The sequence below is a fragment of the Nerophis ophidion genome, linkage group LG02, assembly GCF_033978795.1.
Source record: "Nerophis ophidion isolate RoL-2023_Sa linkage group LG02, RoL_Noph_v1.0, whole genome shotgun sequence".
NCBI lineage: Eukaryota > Metazoa > Chordata > Actinopteri > Syngnathiformes > Syngnathidae > Nerophis > Nerophis ophidion.
In genome coordinates this window covers 48,880,795-48,898,339 of record NC_084612.1, presented here as the reverse complement: position 1 = coordinate 48,898,339, position 17,545 = coordinate 48,880,795, and the positions used below count along the sequence as shown (strand labels likewise).

Sequence of the window (17,545 nt, the reverse complement as noted above, 5' to 3'; positions counted from 1 at the left end):
ACATCTTTATGCTCTAATATCGATCCTCAAATGAAAATATCCATATTTTTCATGCTTTACTTCAGGGGTTTCCAAACTTTTTCCACCAAGTCAAAGTATGCGGTGGCCAGATTGATACTGAGGCGGTACAGCTTGTTTGGTGAAGTGGCCGTGCCAGCAACTTGAGCGTTCCAGGTTCAATCCCCGCTATCGCTACCGCTGTGTCCTTGGGCAAGACACTTCACCCACCTGCTCCCAGTGCCACCCACACTGCTTTAAATGTAACTTAGATATTGGGTTTCACTATGTAAAAGCACTTTGAGTCACTAGAGAAAAGCGCTATATAAATATAATTCCCTACACTTCACAATTCACTGACATTTGAAAAAAACAGCCAAAAACACATTTTTGGTAAGCTCTGTATTTTAAGTAACTAAGAATAATATTCATTTATAAAATGTGCAATTGCCAACTGAGAGGAATGTTTTGAAGGTGGATTAGTTGGATTTAGTTGAAAAATATGGACTGTGGAAACTTTCCAGCCAGAAGTGAAAATAGGGCTTTGGAAAACCGGGAATTCTGGAAGTTCCTGGAATTTTTTTTAACTTGAAAATAGTTTGAATGGATGTTGGAACACTCCCATTCGGTTGAGAAATGTGGGACATGCAGTAGATTGTATAATTTCTTCCATTGTCAATGGAGAGAAATTCCTGGAAGTTAAGGGGAAACCAGGAATATTGGGAAAGGTGAAACATGTTTTGCCTTGGATATCTCGGAGGAGTAGTGTATGTGGATGGTTAAAAGGTCAGAATCGGGTACGCACAATTTTGAGAGATTTAGGCATTGTAGAACTACTTCATTTGAATGGGAATTTAATGGAAATTTGGGAATTTCGGAGAAAAAATGTAAATGTTTTAATATATCAATACTTGCACGAATGCTCTAGATGGTGGTTTGGTGTTTTGAATCCGTTTACAAATGTTGACGTAGTTACAGTTTGAATTGAAAATGGGTATTTCAGAATTTCGGGAAAATTGGAAATTTGTAAAAAAAAAAATTGAAATATTTGTTGTCCCCAACTATGGAATGTTTTGAAGGTGGAATTTTCAGAATTGGTCGAAAAATGTGGTCTGTGAAAACTTTCTAACTAGAAGTGAAAATAGGGCTTTGGAAAACCATGAATTCTGGAAATTCCTGGAATTAGTTTTAACTTGAAAATAGTGTGATTGTCCAGGGTGATAATAATGATAATGGATTAGATTTATATTGCGCTTTTCTATTGTTAGATACTCAAAGCGCTCACAGAGAAGTGGGAACGCATCATTCATTCACACCTGGTGGTGGTAAGCTACATCTGTAGCCACAGCTGCCCTGGGGTAGACTGACAGAAGCGTGGCTGCCAGTTTGCGCCTACAGCCCCTCCGACCACCACCAATCATTCATTCATCATTCATTCACCAGTGTGAGCGGCACCGGGGGCAAGGGTGAAGTGTCCTGCCCAAGGACACAATGGCAGCGATTTGGATGTTAATAGGTGGGAAGCGAACCTTCAACCCTAAGGTTTCTGGCACGGCCGCTCTACCCACTACGCCATGCCGCCCCATATGAATTGAGTGGAGTCTGTGGATGGTGGAACCGTTCGAATCAGTTGAGCAATGTGGGATATGCAGTAGATTGTTTATTTCCCATTCATTGACAATGGGGAGATATTCCAGGAAATTTGGGGTAAACCAGGAATTTTAGAAAATGGAAAACATGTTTTGCCTTGAATATCTCGGAGGAGTACTGTGTGTGGATGGTTAAAAGGTCAGAATTGGGTATGTAACATTCTGAAAGTTTTAGGCATTGTAGAACTATGAATACGTCCATTCATTTGAATAGGAATTTACTCAAAATTTCGGGGAAAAAAATGTAAATTTTAAAATTTATCGGTTCTAGCATGAATGTCCTAGATGATATGAGTAGGTTGGTGTTTTAAATCGGTTTAAAAATGTTGACGTAGTAACAGTTTGAATTGAGAATGGGTATTTCAGAATTTCTGGAAAACTGGGAAGAAAAAATAGAAAAGTGTGTTGTCCCCAACTAAGGAATGTTTTGAAGGTGGAATGGTTGGAATTGGTTGAAAAATGTGTAAAGTGAAAACTTTCCAGCAAGAAGTAAAAATAGAACACCGGGAATTCTGTAAATTCCTGGAATTTTTTTTACGTAAAAATAGTTTAATTATCCATGGTGAGTGCAGTGTGTGGATGTTGGAACGATTCCAATGGGTTGAGAAATGTAGGATTTAAAGTAGATTGTATAATGCCCATTCATTGTCAATGGGGAGCAATTTCTGGAAATTGAAGGGAAACCAGGAATTTTGGGAAAGGTGAAACACGTTTTGTCTTCGATATTTTAGAGAAGTAGTGTGTGTGGATGGTTAAAATGTCAGACATAGTAAGCAAAATTTTGAGAGTTAAAGGCATTGTAGAACTATGAATACGTCCTTTCATTTAAATGAGAATTTACTGGAAATGTGAGGATTGTCGGAAAAAATGGGAGTTTTTTAATATATCGATACTAGCACGAATGTCCTAGATGATATGAGCGGGTTGGTGTTTTGAATCGGTTTAAAATCTTGACTTTATTAACAGTTTGAATTGAGAGTAGGTATTTCGGGGAAACCGGGAATTTGTACAAAAAATATAAAAACATTTGTTGTCCCCAACTCAGGAATGTTTTTAAGGTTGAATGGTTGGAATTGGTTGAAACATGTGGACTGTGAAAACTTTCCAGCATGAAGTGAAAATAGGGCTTTGGAAAACCGGGAGTTCTGGAAATTCCTGGATTTTTTTTTTTTTACTTAAAAATAGTTTAATTTTCCAGGGTGAGTGGAGTGTGTGGATATTGGAACGGTTCCAATGGGTTGAGAAAGGTGGGATATGCAGTAGATTGTATAATGCCCATTCATTGTCAATGGGGAGAAACTCCTGGAACTTCCGGGAAAACCAGGGATTTTAGGAAAGGTGATATTTTCGAGTTATGGTGTTCTAGGGATCGGGTATTCAACATTTGGAGAATTTTGGCCATTGTAGAACTATGAATACGTCCATGGGAATTTATTGGAAATTTGGGAATTTACTGGAAATTTGGGAATTTCGTGAAAACCGGGAATTTTTAAATACATCAATACTAGCACGGATGTCCTAGATGATATGAGTGGGTTGGTGTTTGAATTAAAAATGTTGACGTAGTAATAGTTTGAATTGAGAATGGGTATTTCAGAATTTCAGGAAAACCGAAAATTTGTACAAAAAAAATAGAAAAATTTGTTGTCCCCAACTAAGGAATGTTTTGAAGGTGGAAGGGTTGGAACTGGTTGAAAAATGTGGAATCAAGGTGTCTAAACTTTTTCCGCCAAGGGCTGCGTACTTCAAAGTAAAGTATGAGGGTACCATTTTTATATATTTAAAAAAATATATATATATATACAAAAATGATATACAGTGAGGCAAAAAAGTATTTAGTCAGCCACCGATTGTGCAAGTTCTCCCACTTACCGCTTCATACCGACAGCCATCAGACTGTATAATGCATATGTTCCTTCTTGACTGCACTTAAATGTAGAATATATGTAGAATATATTTATATTATTCATATATTATATATTAGATATATATTATATGTCATATATTATTTATTATTATTATTGTTTATTGTGAGCGAACTGTGGTGCTGGATTTCGTCCCAGGGATCAATAAAGTACTTTCTATTCTATTCTATTCTATTCTATTAAAATGATGACGGAGGTCAATAATTTTCATCATAGGTACACTTCAACTGTGAGAGACAGAATGTAAAAAGAAAATCCAGGAATTCACATTGTAGGAATTTTAAAGAATGTATTTGTAAATTATGGTGGTCAACCATTCAAAGCTCTCACTGATGGAAGGAGGTTTTGGCTCAAAATCTCACGATACATGGCCCCATTCCTTCTTTCCTTAACACAGATCAATCGCCCTGTCCCCTTAGCAGAAAAACAGCCCCAAAGCATGATGTTTCCACCCCCATGCTTCACAGTAGTTATGGTGTTCTAGGGATGCAACTCAGTATTCTACTTCCTCCAAACACGACAAGTTGAGTTTATACCAAAAAGTTCTACTTTGGTTTCATCTGACCACATGACATTCTCCCAATCCTGTGCTGTATCATCCATGTATCCATTTTGGTATAAACACAACTCATCGTGTTTGGAGGAAGAAGAATACTGAGTTGCATCCCAAGAACACCACACCTACTGTGAAGCATGGGGGTGGAAACATCATGCTTTGGGGCTGTTTTTCTGCTAAGGGGACAGGACGATTGATCCGTGTTAAGGAAAGAATGGATGTGGCCATGTATCGTGAGATTTTGAGCCAAAACCTCCTTCCATCAGTGAGAGCTTTGAATGGTTGACCAAATACTCATGTTCCACCATAATTTACAAATAAATTCTTTAAAATTCCTACAATGTTAATTCCTGGATTTTTTTTTCACATTCTGTCTCTCACAGTTGAAGTGTACCTATGATGAAAATTACAGACCTCTGTCATGATTTTAAGTGGGAGAACTTGCACAATCGGTGGCTGACTAAATACTTTTTTGCCCCACTGTACATTTAAAGACAAAAACTCAGTGTTGTAGTGTATTATTAATTGGTTTCAAAATGTCAGCTTTTTCTCATTACTTTCATTTTGCTGTTTTTTTTTTACATTTTTACCCTGTTGTTATTTTAGATAGCTATCTTACTATTTGAATAGACATAACTTTTCAAATACTAGCAGACACGTTAAGGATATTTGCACAAAGTATCAGTATCGCCGATAGCAGGCTTGATGTTCTTTAGGCGTGGCAAATAAATGTCACATCACCGCCTCCATAGCCGCCGTCCCTCTCCGCATAGGCCACTCAAAAACGGACATATTCCTCCTGGAGGCCCTCTTGTGATTTTCACTTTATTCTGCAAACCATCCTGAGGGTGTGCTGCCCCCTCCTGGCCAGTCAGCTTGACTGATGGCGTCGGTTCATGTGGCACGTCCGGCGAACGGCGTCTGACCTTTTGGCCTTGTTTACAAGCCCAAACATGTGGGCCCTTCACACGTCTCATTGGGTCCACCACATTAGGCCTGATGTGCAAATGAGTGTCAGGAAGCTTAATGATCCATAGTCTGCATTACTTTATGAAGTCATGTGAGCACTCTCAGGATAAATGGAGGAAGAAAATGTTGAAAATCAAAACAACTTTTCCTACATTTGGGTGCGTTTCTACAAAATATTTGACCTTTAGATGTTCCTATCCACCAACTTTTTTTTGGTGGTCTTAATGACCCGGTTGTTGCTGCATACCAGATATGATTGTTTTGTCCTCAAGTGACTCGGAACTGATCCAAACGCTCCAAAGTGTTTAAAATCTGATCTTTTGGCATCAGATTCAGGACACATCAGGATGTATATGTAAACATTGATTGATGATTGATTGAGTCAATTATACAGCATTATTCACATGTGAATAACATAAATACAGTATATTATACAGCATTATTCATATCTCAATAATATAAATACAGTCTATTCTGCAGCATTATTTACATGTGAATAATATAGTCTATTATACAGCATTATTCAAATGTGAATAATATAAATACAGTCTGTTATGCAGCATTATTCACATGTGAATAATAATTTAAAAAAAAATGGAAAAAAATAATAATAATAATAATATTAATGTATCCCATTTGGTTGAGTTTTTCGTTTCCCTGGTGTGAGATCTGAGCCGAGGAAATACACAACGGCAGTGACTAGGATGGCGGAAGCGGGGATTGAACCTGGACCCCTCAAGTTGCTAGCACGGCCCCTCTACTAACTGAGCTATGCCGCCCCAAGACAGATGCAGTCACTGGTGGAAGTGGATATGTCATCACAACGCCCGGTTTAGGTGACAAAATTCTATTTTCCACGGCCCAATTTTGGGTGCATGGCTTGTCAAAAGTGCACAAATAATAGTCTGCAACACCCAAAAGCAGTGAAGTTGTAAACAAAAAGAGAATACAATGATTTGGAAATCCTTTTCAACTTGTATTCAATTGAATAGACTGCAAAGACAATACATTTCATGTTCACACTGAGAAATGTTGTTGTTTTTTGCAAATATTAGGTCATTTGGAATTTGATGCCTGCAACATGTTTCAAAAAAGCTGGCACAAGTGGTAAAAAAAGAGTGAGAAATTTGAGGAATGCTCATCAAACACTTATTTGGAACATCCCACAGGTGGACAGGCTAATTGGGCACATGTGGGTGGCATGATTGGGTATAAAAGCAGCTTCCATGAAATGCTCACTCATTCACAAACAAGGACAGGGTGAGGGTCACCACTTTGTCAACAAATGTGTGGGCAAATTGTTTGAGAACAACATTTCTCAACCAGTTACTGCAAGGAATTTGGGGATTTCACCATATAAGGTCTGTAAAATCATCAAAACGTTTAGATAATCTAGAGAAATCACTGCACGTAAGCCATGATATTCCGGAATTTGGATCCCTCAGACGGTACTGCATCAAAAAGGGACATCAGTTTGTAAAGGATATCCCCACATGGGCTCAGAAACACCTCAGGAAACCACTGTCAGTAACTATAGTTGGTCACTACATCTGTAAGTGCAAGTTAAAAGTGTACTATCCAAAACCAAAGCCATTAATCAACAACACCCAGAAACGCCGCTGGCTTTGCTGTGCCCGAGCTCATCTAAGATGGACTGATGCAAAGTGGAAAAAGTGTTCTGTGGTCTGACAAGTCCACATTTCAAATTGTTTTTGAAAACTGTGGACCAAATAGGAAAAGAACCATCCGGACTGTTCTAGGGTCAAAGTGTAAAAGGCAGCATCTGTGATGGTATGGGGATGTATTAGTGCCCAAGACATGAGCAACTTACACATCTGTGAAGGCACCATTAATGCTGAAAGGTACATACAGGTTTTGGAGCAACATATGTTGCCATCCAAGCAACGATATCATGGACGCCCCTGCTTATTTCAGCAAGACGATGTCAAGCCACATGTTACAACAGCGTGGCTTCGTAGTAAAAGAGTGCGGGTACTAGACTGGCCTGTCTGTAGTCCAGTCTTGTCTCCCATTGGTGCAATATGAAGGCTAAAATATCAGAAGGGTGATTGTTGAACAACTTAAGCTGTACATCAAACAAGAACGGGAAATAATTCCACTTCAAAAATGTGTCTCCTCAGTTCCCAAACCTTTACTGAGTGTTGTTAAAAGGAAAGACCATTTAAGACACAGGTGAAAAATGCCTTTTTTGCAATGTGTTGCTGCCATTAAATTCTAAGTTCATGATTATGTGCAAAAAAAAACAACAACAAAGTTTCTCAGTGTGAACATGAAATATCTTGTCTTTGGGGTCTATTCAATTGAATATAAGTTGAAAAAGATTTGCAAGTCATTGTATTCTCTTTTTATTTACCATTTACACAACGTGACAAATTCACTGCTTTTGGGGTTTGTACATTATTATTGCATGACTCCTGTTGTAGTTGTCAGTATATTCTATTGTTTTTACACAACAGTGTTTATATAAAAGTTTTTTTGTTCTTTTTTTTTTTTTTAAGGCACGTTAAATGTTCAAATTGTGATGTCTTTGAGGGATAAGCAGCAAAAACAAGTATTTTGAGTTGAGAAGAAGCTCTTAAGTTGAGGTATTGTAGTATTTGGAGTATTATTGCTAGTATTTTACACGGCCCTTTCATGTATCCTCGCAGGCCATGTAAGCAGGTCACAGAGCTCCCACTCCCACGCCGAGTTGGAGTGACGTAAGCCACAGTGCCAGCGCGGCTCTGCGGCCCCACGGACGCACGGCGGAGCCCCCCCGGGCGGCGTTATTTAGGGCGTGCAGCCGTGGTCTGACCGTCACAGCAGTCGACTTCACCGTTGAAGAGGAAACAGGGTAAAGCTTTTAGCGGCGCAGTTAGAGAATGATGAATATGTGATGAGGAGCAGCGGAGCATCCACTCATTTCAGGGGAAAAAAAGGTAAAGGCTTCAGTTTGTTGTGCTGACTTTTTACTGCACTGTGGAAGTCATCGCTAAATGTTCATGATGACACCTTAAATTAATGTGGCCCGCCAAATCATTTTCAAGTGGCGCCGTATCAGTTAATGTGGCCAGCTGCTTCATTTAAGGTAGCATGCATTAATTTAGAATAACCCGCCAAATCATTTAAAATGGCCTGTCACATTATTTAACATTGCCTGCCACATCATGTAACGTGGCCTGTCGCGTCATCAATTTGGCCTGCCGGACCTTTTGTTGCAGCCCACTAAATCATTTAAGGTCGGCCTGCCATATCAATAATGTCGCCCACCAGATTCTTTTAAAATGGCTTGCCACATCAAATATGTAGCGTGCCACATCATTTTAACCTGGAACTTCACATTATTTAAGGGGGCCCGCTGGTTCATTTAAAAGTGGCCCACCGCATCATTAACTTAGCCTGCCACATTGTTTAATGTTGCCCGCAAAATCTTTGAAAGTAGCCTGTCACATCATTTATCATTGCCTACCACATCATTATTGTGGTCCACCAGAATCTTTTAAATGGCCTGCGTCATGGCCATTTTAAAAGAACATTTAAAGTGGCCCGCCCACCACGTCATTTCCCTTAGAAGTTCACATTATTTAAAATGGCCCACCAGTCATTTTAATTTGGCCTGCTGCATCATTAACTTAGCCTGCCACATCATTTGATGTAGCCCGCCAAATCATTAAAGTGGTGCCGTATCAGTTAATGTGGCCCGCCACTTCATTATCGTGGCATGCCGCACCATGTAATGCATCATTAATTTAGTCTAGCCTGCCAAATCCTTCCTGCAACGTCGTTTCAACCTGGGCCTCTGTAAATCACATCATTTAAAGTGGCGTCAAATCAGTAAAAGTGGCCCGCTGCTTATATTAAAATGGCATGTTGACCAAGTAATTTGGCCCACCGCATCATTAATTTAGCCTTGCCTGCCAAATAATTAAAACTGGCCTGTCACATCATTTTTGTCGCCCACAAGATTATTTTAAAATGACCTGCCACATCCAATATGTGGTCTGCCACTTCATTTCAACCTGGGCCTCCGCAATATCACATCATTTAAAGTGGTGCCATATCAGTTAAAGAGGCCCGCTGCTTGATTCAACTGGCACGTTGACCATGTAATGTGACCCGCCACGTCATTAATTTAGCCTATCCTGCCAAACCTTTTAATCTGGCCTGTCACATCATTGTTGTCGCCCACAAGATTATTTTAACATGGTCAGCCACTTCGAATATGTGGTCTGCCACATCGAATATGTGGCCCGCCACGTCGTTTCAACCTGTCATTTAACTTCTAACTTTACATTATTTCAGGTGGCCATCAGGTTATTTAAAATGGCCTGCCCCGTCATTGACTCAGCCTGCCACGACGTTAAAGTAGCCTGCCAAATTATTTATGGTAGCCCACCATGTCATTATAGTGGCACGCCAGTGATTTTAACATGGTCAGTCACATAATTTTTGTGGCCAGCTACATCATTTTAATTTGGCCCACCACTCTATCATGGTTTTGTTTATGTGGCCCACTACATTTTATTTTGGCAAGCCAACTTCATTTACAGATAATAATAAGGTGGCCCACCGCTTTGCTTTATGTAGTCTGCAAAATAATTTAATGTGGTCCACAACGTTGTTAAAATGGCCCACCAGATAGTTTATTATGCCATAGTTCAACTGCGTTATCAGTTAAATGGCCTGCTCCATTATTTAATGTGGCACGCAGCACCATGTGATATGGCCGGCCGTATCATTAATTTAGCCTAACCCACCAAATCATTTAATATGACCTGTCACATCATTTAACATTGCCTGCCACATCATTATTGTGGCCCACCAGATTCTTTTCAAATATGTAGCCCGCCACATCATTTCAACCTGGGCCACCACAATATCACATCATTAAACGTAGCCCGCCCCCCACGTCATTCCACTTAGAACTTCACAGTATTTAATTGTGGCCCACAGGTCATTTTAAAGTAGCCTGCTGCATCATTGACTTAGCCTGCCATGTCATTTGATGTAGCCCACCATTTCATTTAATGTGGCCCGTCATATCATTAAATTTGTCCCGACACTTCATTATAGTGGAATGCCAGTTAATTTTAAACTGCCAAAATTTCTATGTGGCCAGCTACAGCGTTTTAATCAGGCACACCACTCTATCATGCCATTTTAATATGGACCCCCACATCATTTCACTTGGCACATCACATCAGTTATGTGGCCCGCCAAATCATTTAAATGGCCTGCCATATCATATAAAGTGGCCTGTCAAGTCATCAATTGGCCTGCTGCTTCGTTTGGTGTAGCCCAACAAATTTTTTAAAACGGCACACCACATCATTGAACTTGGAACTTTACATTATTTAAGGTGAAGGGTCATTTTACTTTGGCCTGAAGTATCATTAATTCAGCCTGCCATTTTAATTTGGCCCACAATGCTATCATGTCATTTTAAAGTGGCCCATCACATCATTTAACTTTTCTTTATGGCCCGCTAGGTCATTTATGTGGCCTGCCAAGTCATTTAAATGGCCCGCCACATTATGTAAAGTGGCCTGTTGTGTCATTAATTTGCCCTACCGCTTTGTTTGATGTAGCCTGCTAAATGGTAAATGGGTTGTACTTGTATAGCGTTTTTCTACCCCTTTTTAAGGAGCCCAAAGCGCTTTGACAGTATTTCCACATTCGCCCATTCACACACACATTCACACACTGATGGCGGGAGCTGCCATCCAAAGCGCTCACCAGGACCCATCAGGAGCAAGGGTGAAGTGTCTTGCCCAAGGACACAACGGACGTGACTAGGATGGTAGAAGGTGGGGATTGAACCAGTAACCCTAAGATTGCTGGCACAGCCACTCTACCAACTTTGCCACACCATCATTTTAGTGGCCCGTCACATCATTTAACTTGGCCCGCCACTTCATTATAGTGGCATGCCAGTTAATTTTAAATGAACCTGCCACAATATTTATGTGAACAGCTACACCATTTTAATTTGGCCCACCATTCTATCATGCAGTTTTAATTTGGCCCACTACATCACTTAACTTGGCACGCCACATCATTTACAGTGCCCCGCCAGATAATTATAAAACTGGCCCGCCGCATTGTTTTATGTATTTCGCAAAATCATTTAGGTGGCCCGTCACTTTGTTAAAATGGCCCACCAGATAGTTTATCATGGCATAGTTTAACTGTGTTATCAGTTAAATGGCCCGCTCCCTTATTTAAGGTGGCATGCCGCACCGTGTAATGTGGCCCGCCACGTCAATAATTCACCTTAGTCCGTCAATTAAAGTGGCCTGGCACATTATTTAGCTTGGCCTGCCACACCAGTATTGTCGCCCACCAGATTCTTTTAAAATGGGCTGCCACATCGAATATGTGTTCGCTACGTCATAATTGTGGCATTTTAATCAGCGCCGCAACAAAATCACATAATATAATGTGGCCCACCTTATTATCTAACTTGAAACTTCACATTATTTAAAATGGCCCGCCGAGGCATTTTAAATTGGCCCACCACATCATTATGTTAACACGTCAGATAATATAGTTTGGGCTGCCACATCGTTTTAGTGCCCAGCTACATAATTTTAATTTGGCCCACAACGCTATAATGTAGTTTTAAGTAGGCCCACCACTTCATTTAACTTAGCATGCCACTTCATTTACAGTGGCCCACCAGATTATTTATGTGGCCCACAACATAATTTGAATTTGGCCCGCCACACTTATGTTATTTTAATTTGGTCCGCCACATCATTAAATGTGGCATGCCAGGATATTTAAGTGGCCCGCCAGACAATTTAAAGTCACACGGGACATCTTCTGAATTTGGCTCACCAAAATCTCACATTTTAACCAGGTCATTTTAAGTGGCCCACTAAATAATTTAATTGGCCCGCAACCTTATTGTAATTTGGCCCGCCACAGTATAAAATGTGGCCTGCTAAATATTTAAGTGGCCCGCCACCCCCTCACATTTTACTCATTAATTTATCCTGCCATTTTAAATGGGGGCACCGAACCCATTTGGCCCAACACGCTCACACTATTTCAATTATGTGGCCCAATAGATAATTTTAAAGTGGACCGCTATATCAATTTAAAGTCCCGCACCATGTAATTTTAATTGCCACATTCTCACATTTTAACCAGGCCCGTCCGTTCATTTTAAGTGGCCCGTCAAATCATTTCAGTGACCCACAACATAATTTGAACAAGGCCCGCCACACTCTCACATATTACTTTAAAAACCGCTTTGCCAAAACATTAAAATTGGCCAGCCAGATTATTTAAATGGCCCGCCAGAAAATTTAAAGTCACCCGACACATCATTTTAACTTGGCTTCTATGCTCTCACATTTTAACCAGGCCCGCCAGATCATTTTAATTGGCCCACAACATAATTTGAAAGTGGCCCGTCAGATCATTCAACTTGGCCCAACATTTGAACTTGAACTTGGCTCACATTATTTCAATTAAGTGGCCCGATGGATCATTTTAAATTTAAAGTCACCTGCCACATCATTTTAATTTGGCCTGTCACATTAGGTCATTTTAATTGGGCCACTAAATAATTTAATTGGCCCACAACCTAATGTGTGGGCCACCCTCTCACACCATTTTAATGTGGCCCACCACAGCATAACATGTGGCCTGCCAGGTTATTTAAGTGGCCCGCTAGACATTTTAAAGTCACACTTGGCCCACCACGCTCTCACATTTAAACCAGGCCTGCCTAATCATTTTAATTGGCCCACAAGTTTATTTGAAACTGGCCCGCCACACTCTCACATAATTTAAAATTTGTCCTGCCACAACATTTAATTTGGCCTGTCAAATAATTGAACCTGGCCTGCCACATCATTATTGTTGCCCACTAGTTTATTTTAGAATGACCTGCCACTTCGAATGTGTGGTTGTCATGTCATATGTGTGGCCTGCAGCATCATTTTAACCTGGGCCGCGACAATATTACATCATTTAATGTGGCCCGTCACATCATTTAACCTGGAACTTCACCTTATTTAATGTGGCCTGCCACATCATTAATTTAGGACTGTTGGTCCGTTTAATGCAGCCCCCCAAATCCTTTGAGGTCGACTTGCCACACCGAATACGTGGCCCACCACATCATTTTAACTTGGAATTTCACATTATTTAAGAGGGTCTGCTGATCATTTTATGTGGCCTGCCACGACACTAACTTAGCCTGCCATATTGTTTGACGTTGCCCGCCAAATCATTTAACTTGGCCCTCCACATCCATTTTAAATTGCCTAGCCACATTATTTACGTGGCCAGCTACATCATTTTAAATTCGGCCCGCCAAACTAACATGTCATTTTAAAATGGCCCCCCACATCATTTAACTTGGCACGCCACATCATCTACAGTGTCATGCCAGATTATTTATGTGGCCCGTCAATTAATTTTAGTTGCCCGCCAGATAATTAGAAAATGGCCCACCACATCATGTAAAGTGGCCTGTCGCGTCATTGATTTTAAAGTTGCCAGACACATCATTTTAAGTTAGCCCAACATGCTCACATTATTTTAGGGTGGCCTGCCATATCATCTAACTTGGCACGCCGACATATTTAGGTTGGCCCAACCTGCTTAAACAATTTCACATCATTAAATTGGCCTGCCAGAATATTCAGGTGGCCCGCCAGACAGATTAAAGTCACCCGCCACTTCATTCTATATTGGCTTACCACACACTCACATTTTAACCAAGCCTGTCATATCATTTTATTTGGTCCACCAAATCATTGAAGTGCCCCACAACATCATTTGAAAGTGGCCGCCACAATCTCACATAATTTAAAATTTGGCCTGCTACATAATTTCATGTAGCCTGTCACGTCATTATAGTGGCCTACCAGATTATTTTAAAAATTACTTGTCATATTATCAAATGTGTGGTCGCCACATCATATGTGTGACCATATCACATCCTTTAATGTGGCCCGCCACATAATTTAACTTGGACCTTCACATTATTTACTTTGGCCCTCCGGATTAATTTAATGTTGCCTGCCGCATAATTAACTTAGCCTGCCACATCGATGTGGCCCAATCATTTGAGTGGCCCACAACATATTTTGAAAGTGGCCCGCCACACTATCACATAATTTCAATTTGGCCTGCCACAACATTAAATAAGGCCTGCCAGATTATTTAAGTGGCCTGCCAGACAATTTAAAGTCACCCGCCACATCGAATATGTGGTCGCCACGTCATATGTGTGGCCTGCAGCATCATTTTAACTTGGGCTGCAACCATATCACATCATTACAGTGGCCCGCCACATCATTTAACTTGGACGGCGTGGCGCAGTGGGAGAGTGGCTGTGCGCAACCCGAGGGTCCCTGGTTCAATTCCCACCTAGTACCAACCTCGTCACGTCCGTTGTGTCCTGAGCAAGACACTTCACCCTTGCTCCTGATGGGTGCTGGTTGGCGCCTTGCGTGGCAGCTCCCTCCATCAGTGTGTGAATGTGTGTGTGAATGGGTAAATGTGGAAGTAGTGTCAAAGCGCTTTGAGTACCTTGAAGGTAGAAAAGCGCTATACAAGTACAACCCATTTATCATTTAACTTCACATTATTTAACATGGCCCTCCGGGTCAATTTAATGAACTTCATGAACTTAGCCTGCCATAACCTTTAAGTGGCCCACAGCATATTTTGAAAGTAGCATGTCACACTATCTCGTAAATTTAACTTGGCACGCCAGATCGTTTTAATGTGACCTGCGAAAGGCTGGAATTAATCAAATACTTTCTGGCTATTTTTGTTATTTTCATTTTGGCCGACAAATATTTTTAAATGCATTTGTTGAAAAGAATATAATCTGATTTGCAATTTTTGGAATTTGGATTATTTAAAAATCTGCTTGTGGATTTCAAAGCTAATTATTCATCAATCTGCCAGTAAAACATCTAATAGTCCAACAAAGCTATTAAAGGTTAGTATTCATAAATTTACTGTTACAAACGGCCCTCTGAGGGCGATGTGGCCCTCCAATGTCAAGGAGTCTGAAACCCCTGCTCTGATGGTTTTTTGTCTTGCTCCGACGCAAGGGGGTGTGGGGGTTCTACACCTTGGACGGGTCATACATCACACAGGTGAAGAACAGGTGGGCGGAGCCACAGGGCGAAAGAACAGCTGAGCGGGGGCGGCGGAGGCGAAGAGGACTCACCATGAAGCGCAGGTCGTCGAAGCCGTTGAGTAGGAACTTGCCCTCGTACTGCGGCAGCCCCGCGTGCTCCAGCCACTCGCCCACCGGCTGGTCCAGGGCTTTGCCGCAGGCCCCATCTGCCGAGAGAGGGAAGCGCTTGAGCAGCGAAAAGCCGTTGAGCCGGTAGCAGCGGCACTCGGAGGACGACACGTGGCACTGCCACATCATCCTGGGCCAGCACAGGCAGAGCCGAGTGCAGCAGCACCAGGCGGGTCTGGGGGGAGGCAGGGTCCGGGTCGGTGTGGGCACACACGGAAGGGAGGGAAGGAAGCCGCTATTTTGTGCTAGGGTGAGTGCAGATGTCAGGCGAGGGCGCGGGTGCGGGTGCAGCGGGAGCACCGAACCCGTCTGAAGCTGGCATCTCGCCACAAACCGGGCTCGCCGAACATCCCCGACTACAAACCGGAGCGGAGTCAGAGGAGCGTCACGCACACACCGGGACACATGGACACATTTCTCACAAAAAGGGTCAGGGGGTGGTCACCACATACTTGTAAAGCTCTGGCCGAGTCCCATGGCTTCATTGGTCAACCTCTTAGCGCGCCAGGACACGGGAACGGCATTCTAAAGTACACTTGGCGTCTCTTAGGTCGACATATTGTAAGATCCTGCGGCGGCGAGGAAAAGGACGCTCCCGGCCCCTCAGTTCGTGGAGGAGGGCGCGGGTCCGGAGGCACTCAGGCTGAAGGGGCCAGCGAAGAGAGGCGTCCGCGGGAGATGACGACGGGTGCAGCCCACCTGGCTCCTTTCTTCTGCTGCATGCCCTCCCCCCCACCTTCAACGTGTGGACGCTCGACACCCCTCAGCGCTCGCAGGGCATGACGTCCCGATTCTCCCGCACGGATCTGCAACCTCCGTCCCCGCCGCACGACAGGAAGCAGACTCAAAGATCATGCCCCCGCCCGCCACCCACGCCACTTTCTCTCTCTCTCTCTCTCTCTCTCTCTCTCTCTCTCTCTCTCTCTCTCTCTCTCTCTCTCTCTCTCTCTCTCTCTCTCTCTCTCTAACCGCGTCTCATCCCGGCAAATCCTTGGAGATGCTCTTTTTTGACACCGCCCCCCCCTCCTCGTCGTCTCTCTGCGCCGCCGATCTGCCGAGCCCCTTTCTTCCCAGATCGCACTGCAGGGTTGCCGTATGTACGGGGGGCTGCGATCGCCCCCTCCTCCCCTCGCTCGCCCTAACTCCCTCGCTCACTTGCACACACACACACACACACACACACACACACACACACACACACACACACACACACACACACACACACACACACACACACACACACACACACACACACACACGCACGCACTCCTGTCTCCTGTCTCACACTCCTGTCTCCTGTCTCTGATTGGGAAGGCACATGCAGCGGCGCTCTGATCTGGCAAAAAGGACATCAGAGGCACAGCAAGAGAGGCCCTCTCAAAAGGAAGCTCATAAAGAAGACCGCATTGAGAGGATTTTCTGCGGTGACGCGGGGGACGAGCAACATTTCCATTTGCATTTTACTCACACGACCAGTCCATTTAGCGGCTTTTTCTGACGCCAACTTTGCTGGTGTCAAAAGTAGGGATTTGTGAAAATAACCCAGAACCCGTGCAATTTTGCTAGGGATTGCCTGTGAATGCTAAATGTTAGCGTCCGTGCAGTTAGCATGTATCAGGGAACCAAGTATAATGGCTTCTGTAAAAATGACCAAAAAAACCCGTAGCATGCTAATACTAGCATGCTAACTTTAGTACCCTAACAGTTAACATGTGTCACATACCAAGTTAAATACATATATCGGGTAACCAAGTATGATGGCTTCTGCGAAAATGGCAAAAAAAAAAGGTAGCATGCTACTATTAGCGTATTAACGTAAGTACGCTAACAGTTAGCATGTGTCACATACCAAGTTAAATATGTGTATCGGGTGACCAAGTGTAATTACTTCTGCAATACAAAACCTCATTTCTAATAATTTGGTTTTCACAAAATGCATTCGTTCTTTCAATTTTGACAACAAAAATAATTTCTTTGAAATTTGAATATCATTCCTTCATGCCTGACTATCAATTGCAATAATACCATGAGGTGACAATACCTGTATTATTTATTGTTTATTATTTAGTGCTGTTAATGTGACATCAGATGCATCACACTTCAATTGCGATTAACCCTGATTAATGTGACACTTGTTACTCTGTTAGCATGCTAAAGTTAGCATGCT

General features: G+C 42.3%; 1 protein-coding gene across 9 annotated transcripts in view; it reads right to left on the bottom strand.

The window, feature by feature from the left end:
- The window catches only part of anks1ab (ankyrin repeat and sterile alpha motif domain containing 1Ab), a 152,584-nt gene that overhangs the window by 94,520 nt on the left and 40,519 nt on the right, over positions 1-17,545 (bottom strand). For 8 of the 9 annotated variants that reach the window (XR_009804005.1, XR_009804010.1, XM_061885621.1 and 5 more), the window contains exon 3: positions 15,301-15,416. Coding sequence is in view for 7 of the 9 variants with exons in the window: in XM_061885621.1 (XP_061741605.1) it covers positions 15,301-15,416 (116 nt within the window). In the remaining 2 variants the exon portion in view is untranslated. Of the gene's footprint in view, positions 1-15,300; positions 15,417-15,830; positions 16,254-17,545 lie in introns of those variants that run through there. The other variant, XM_061885650.1, reaches the window with a different exon arrangement.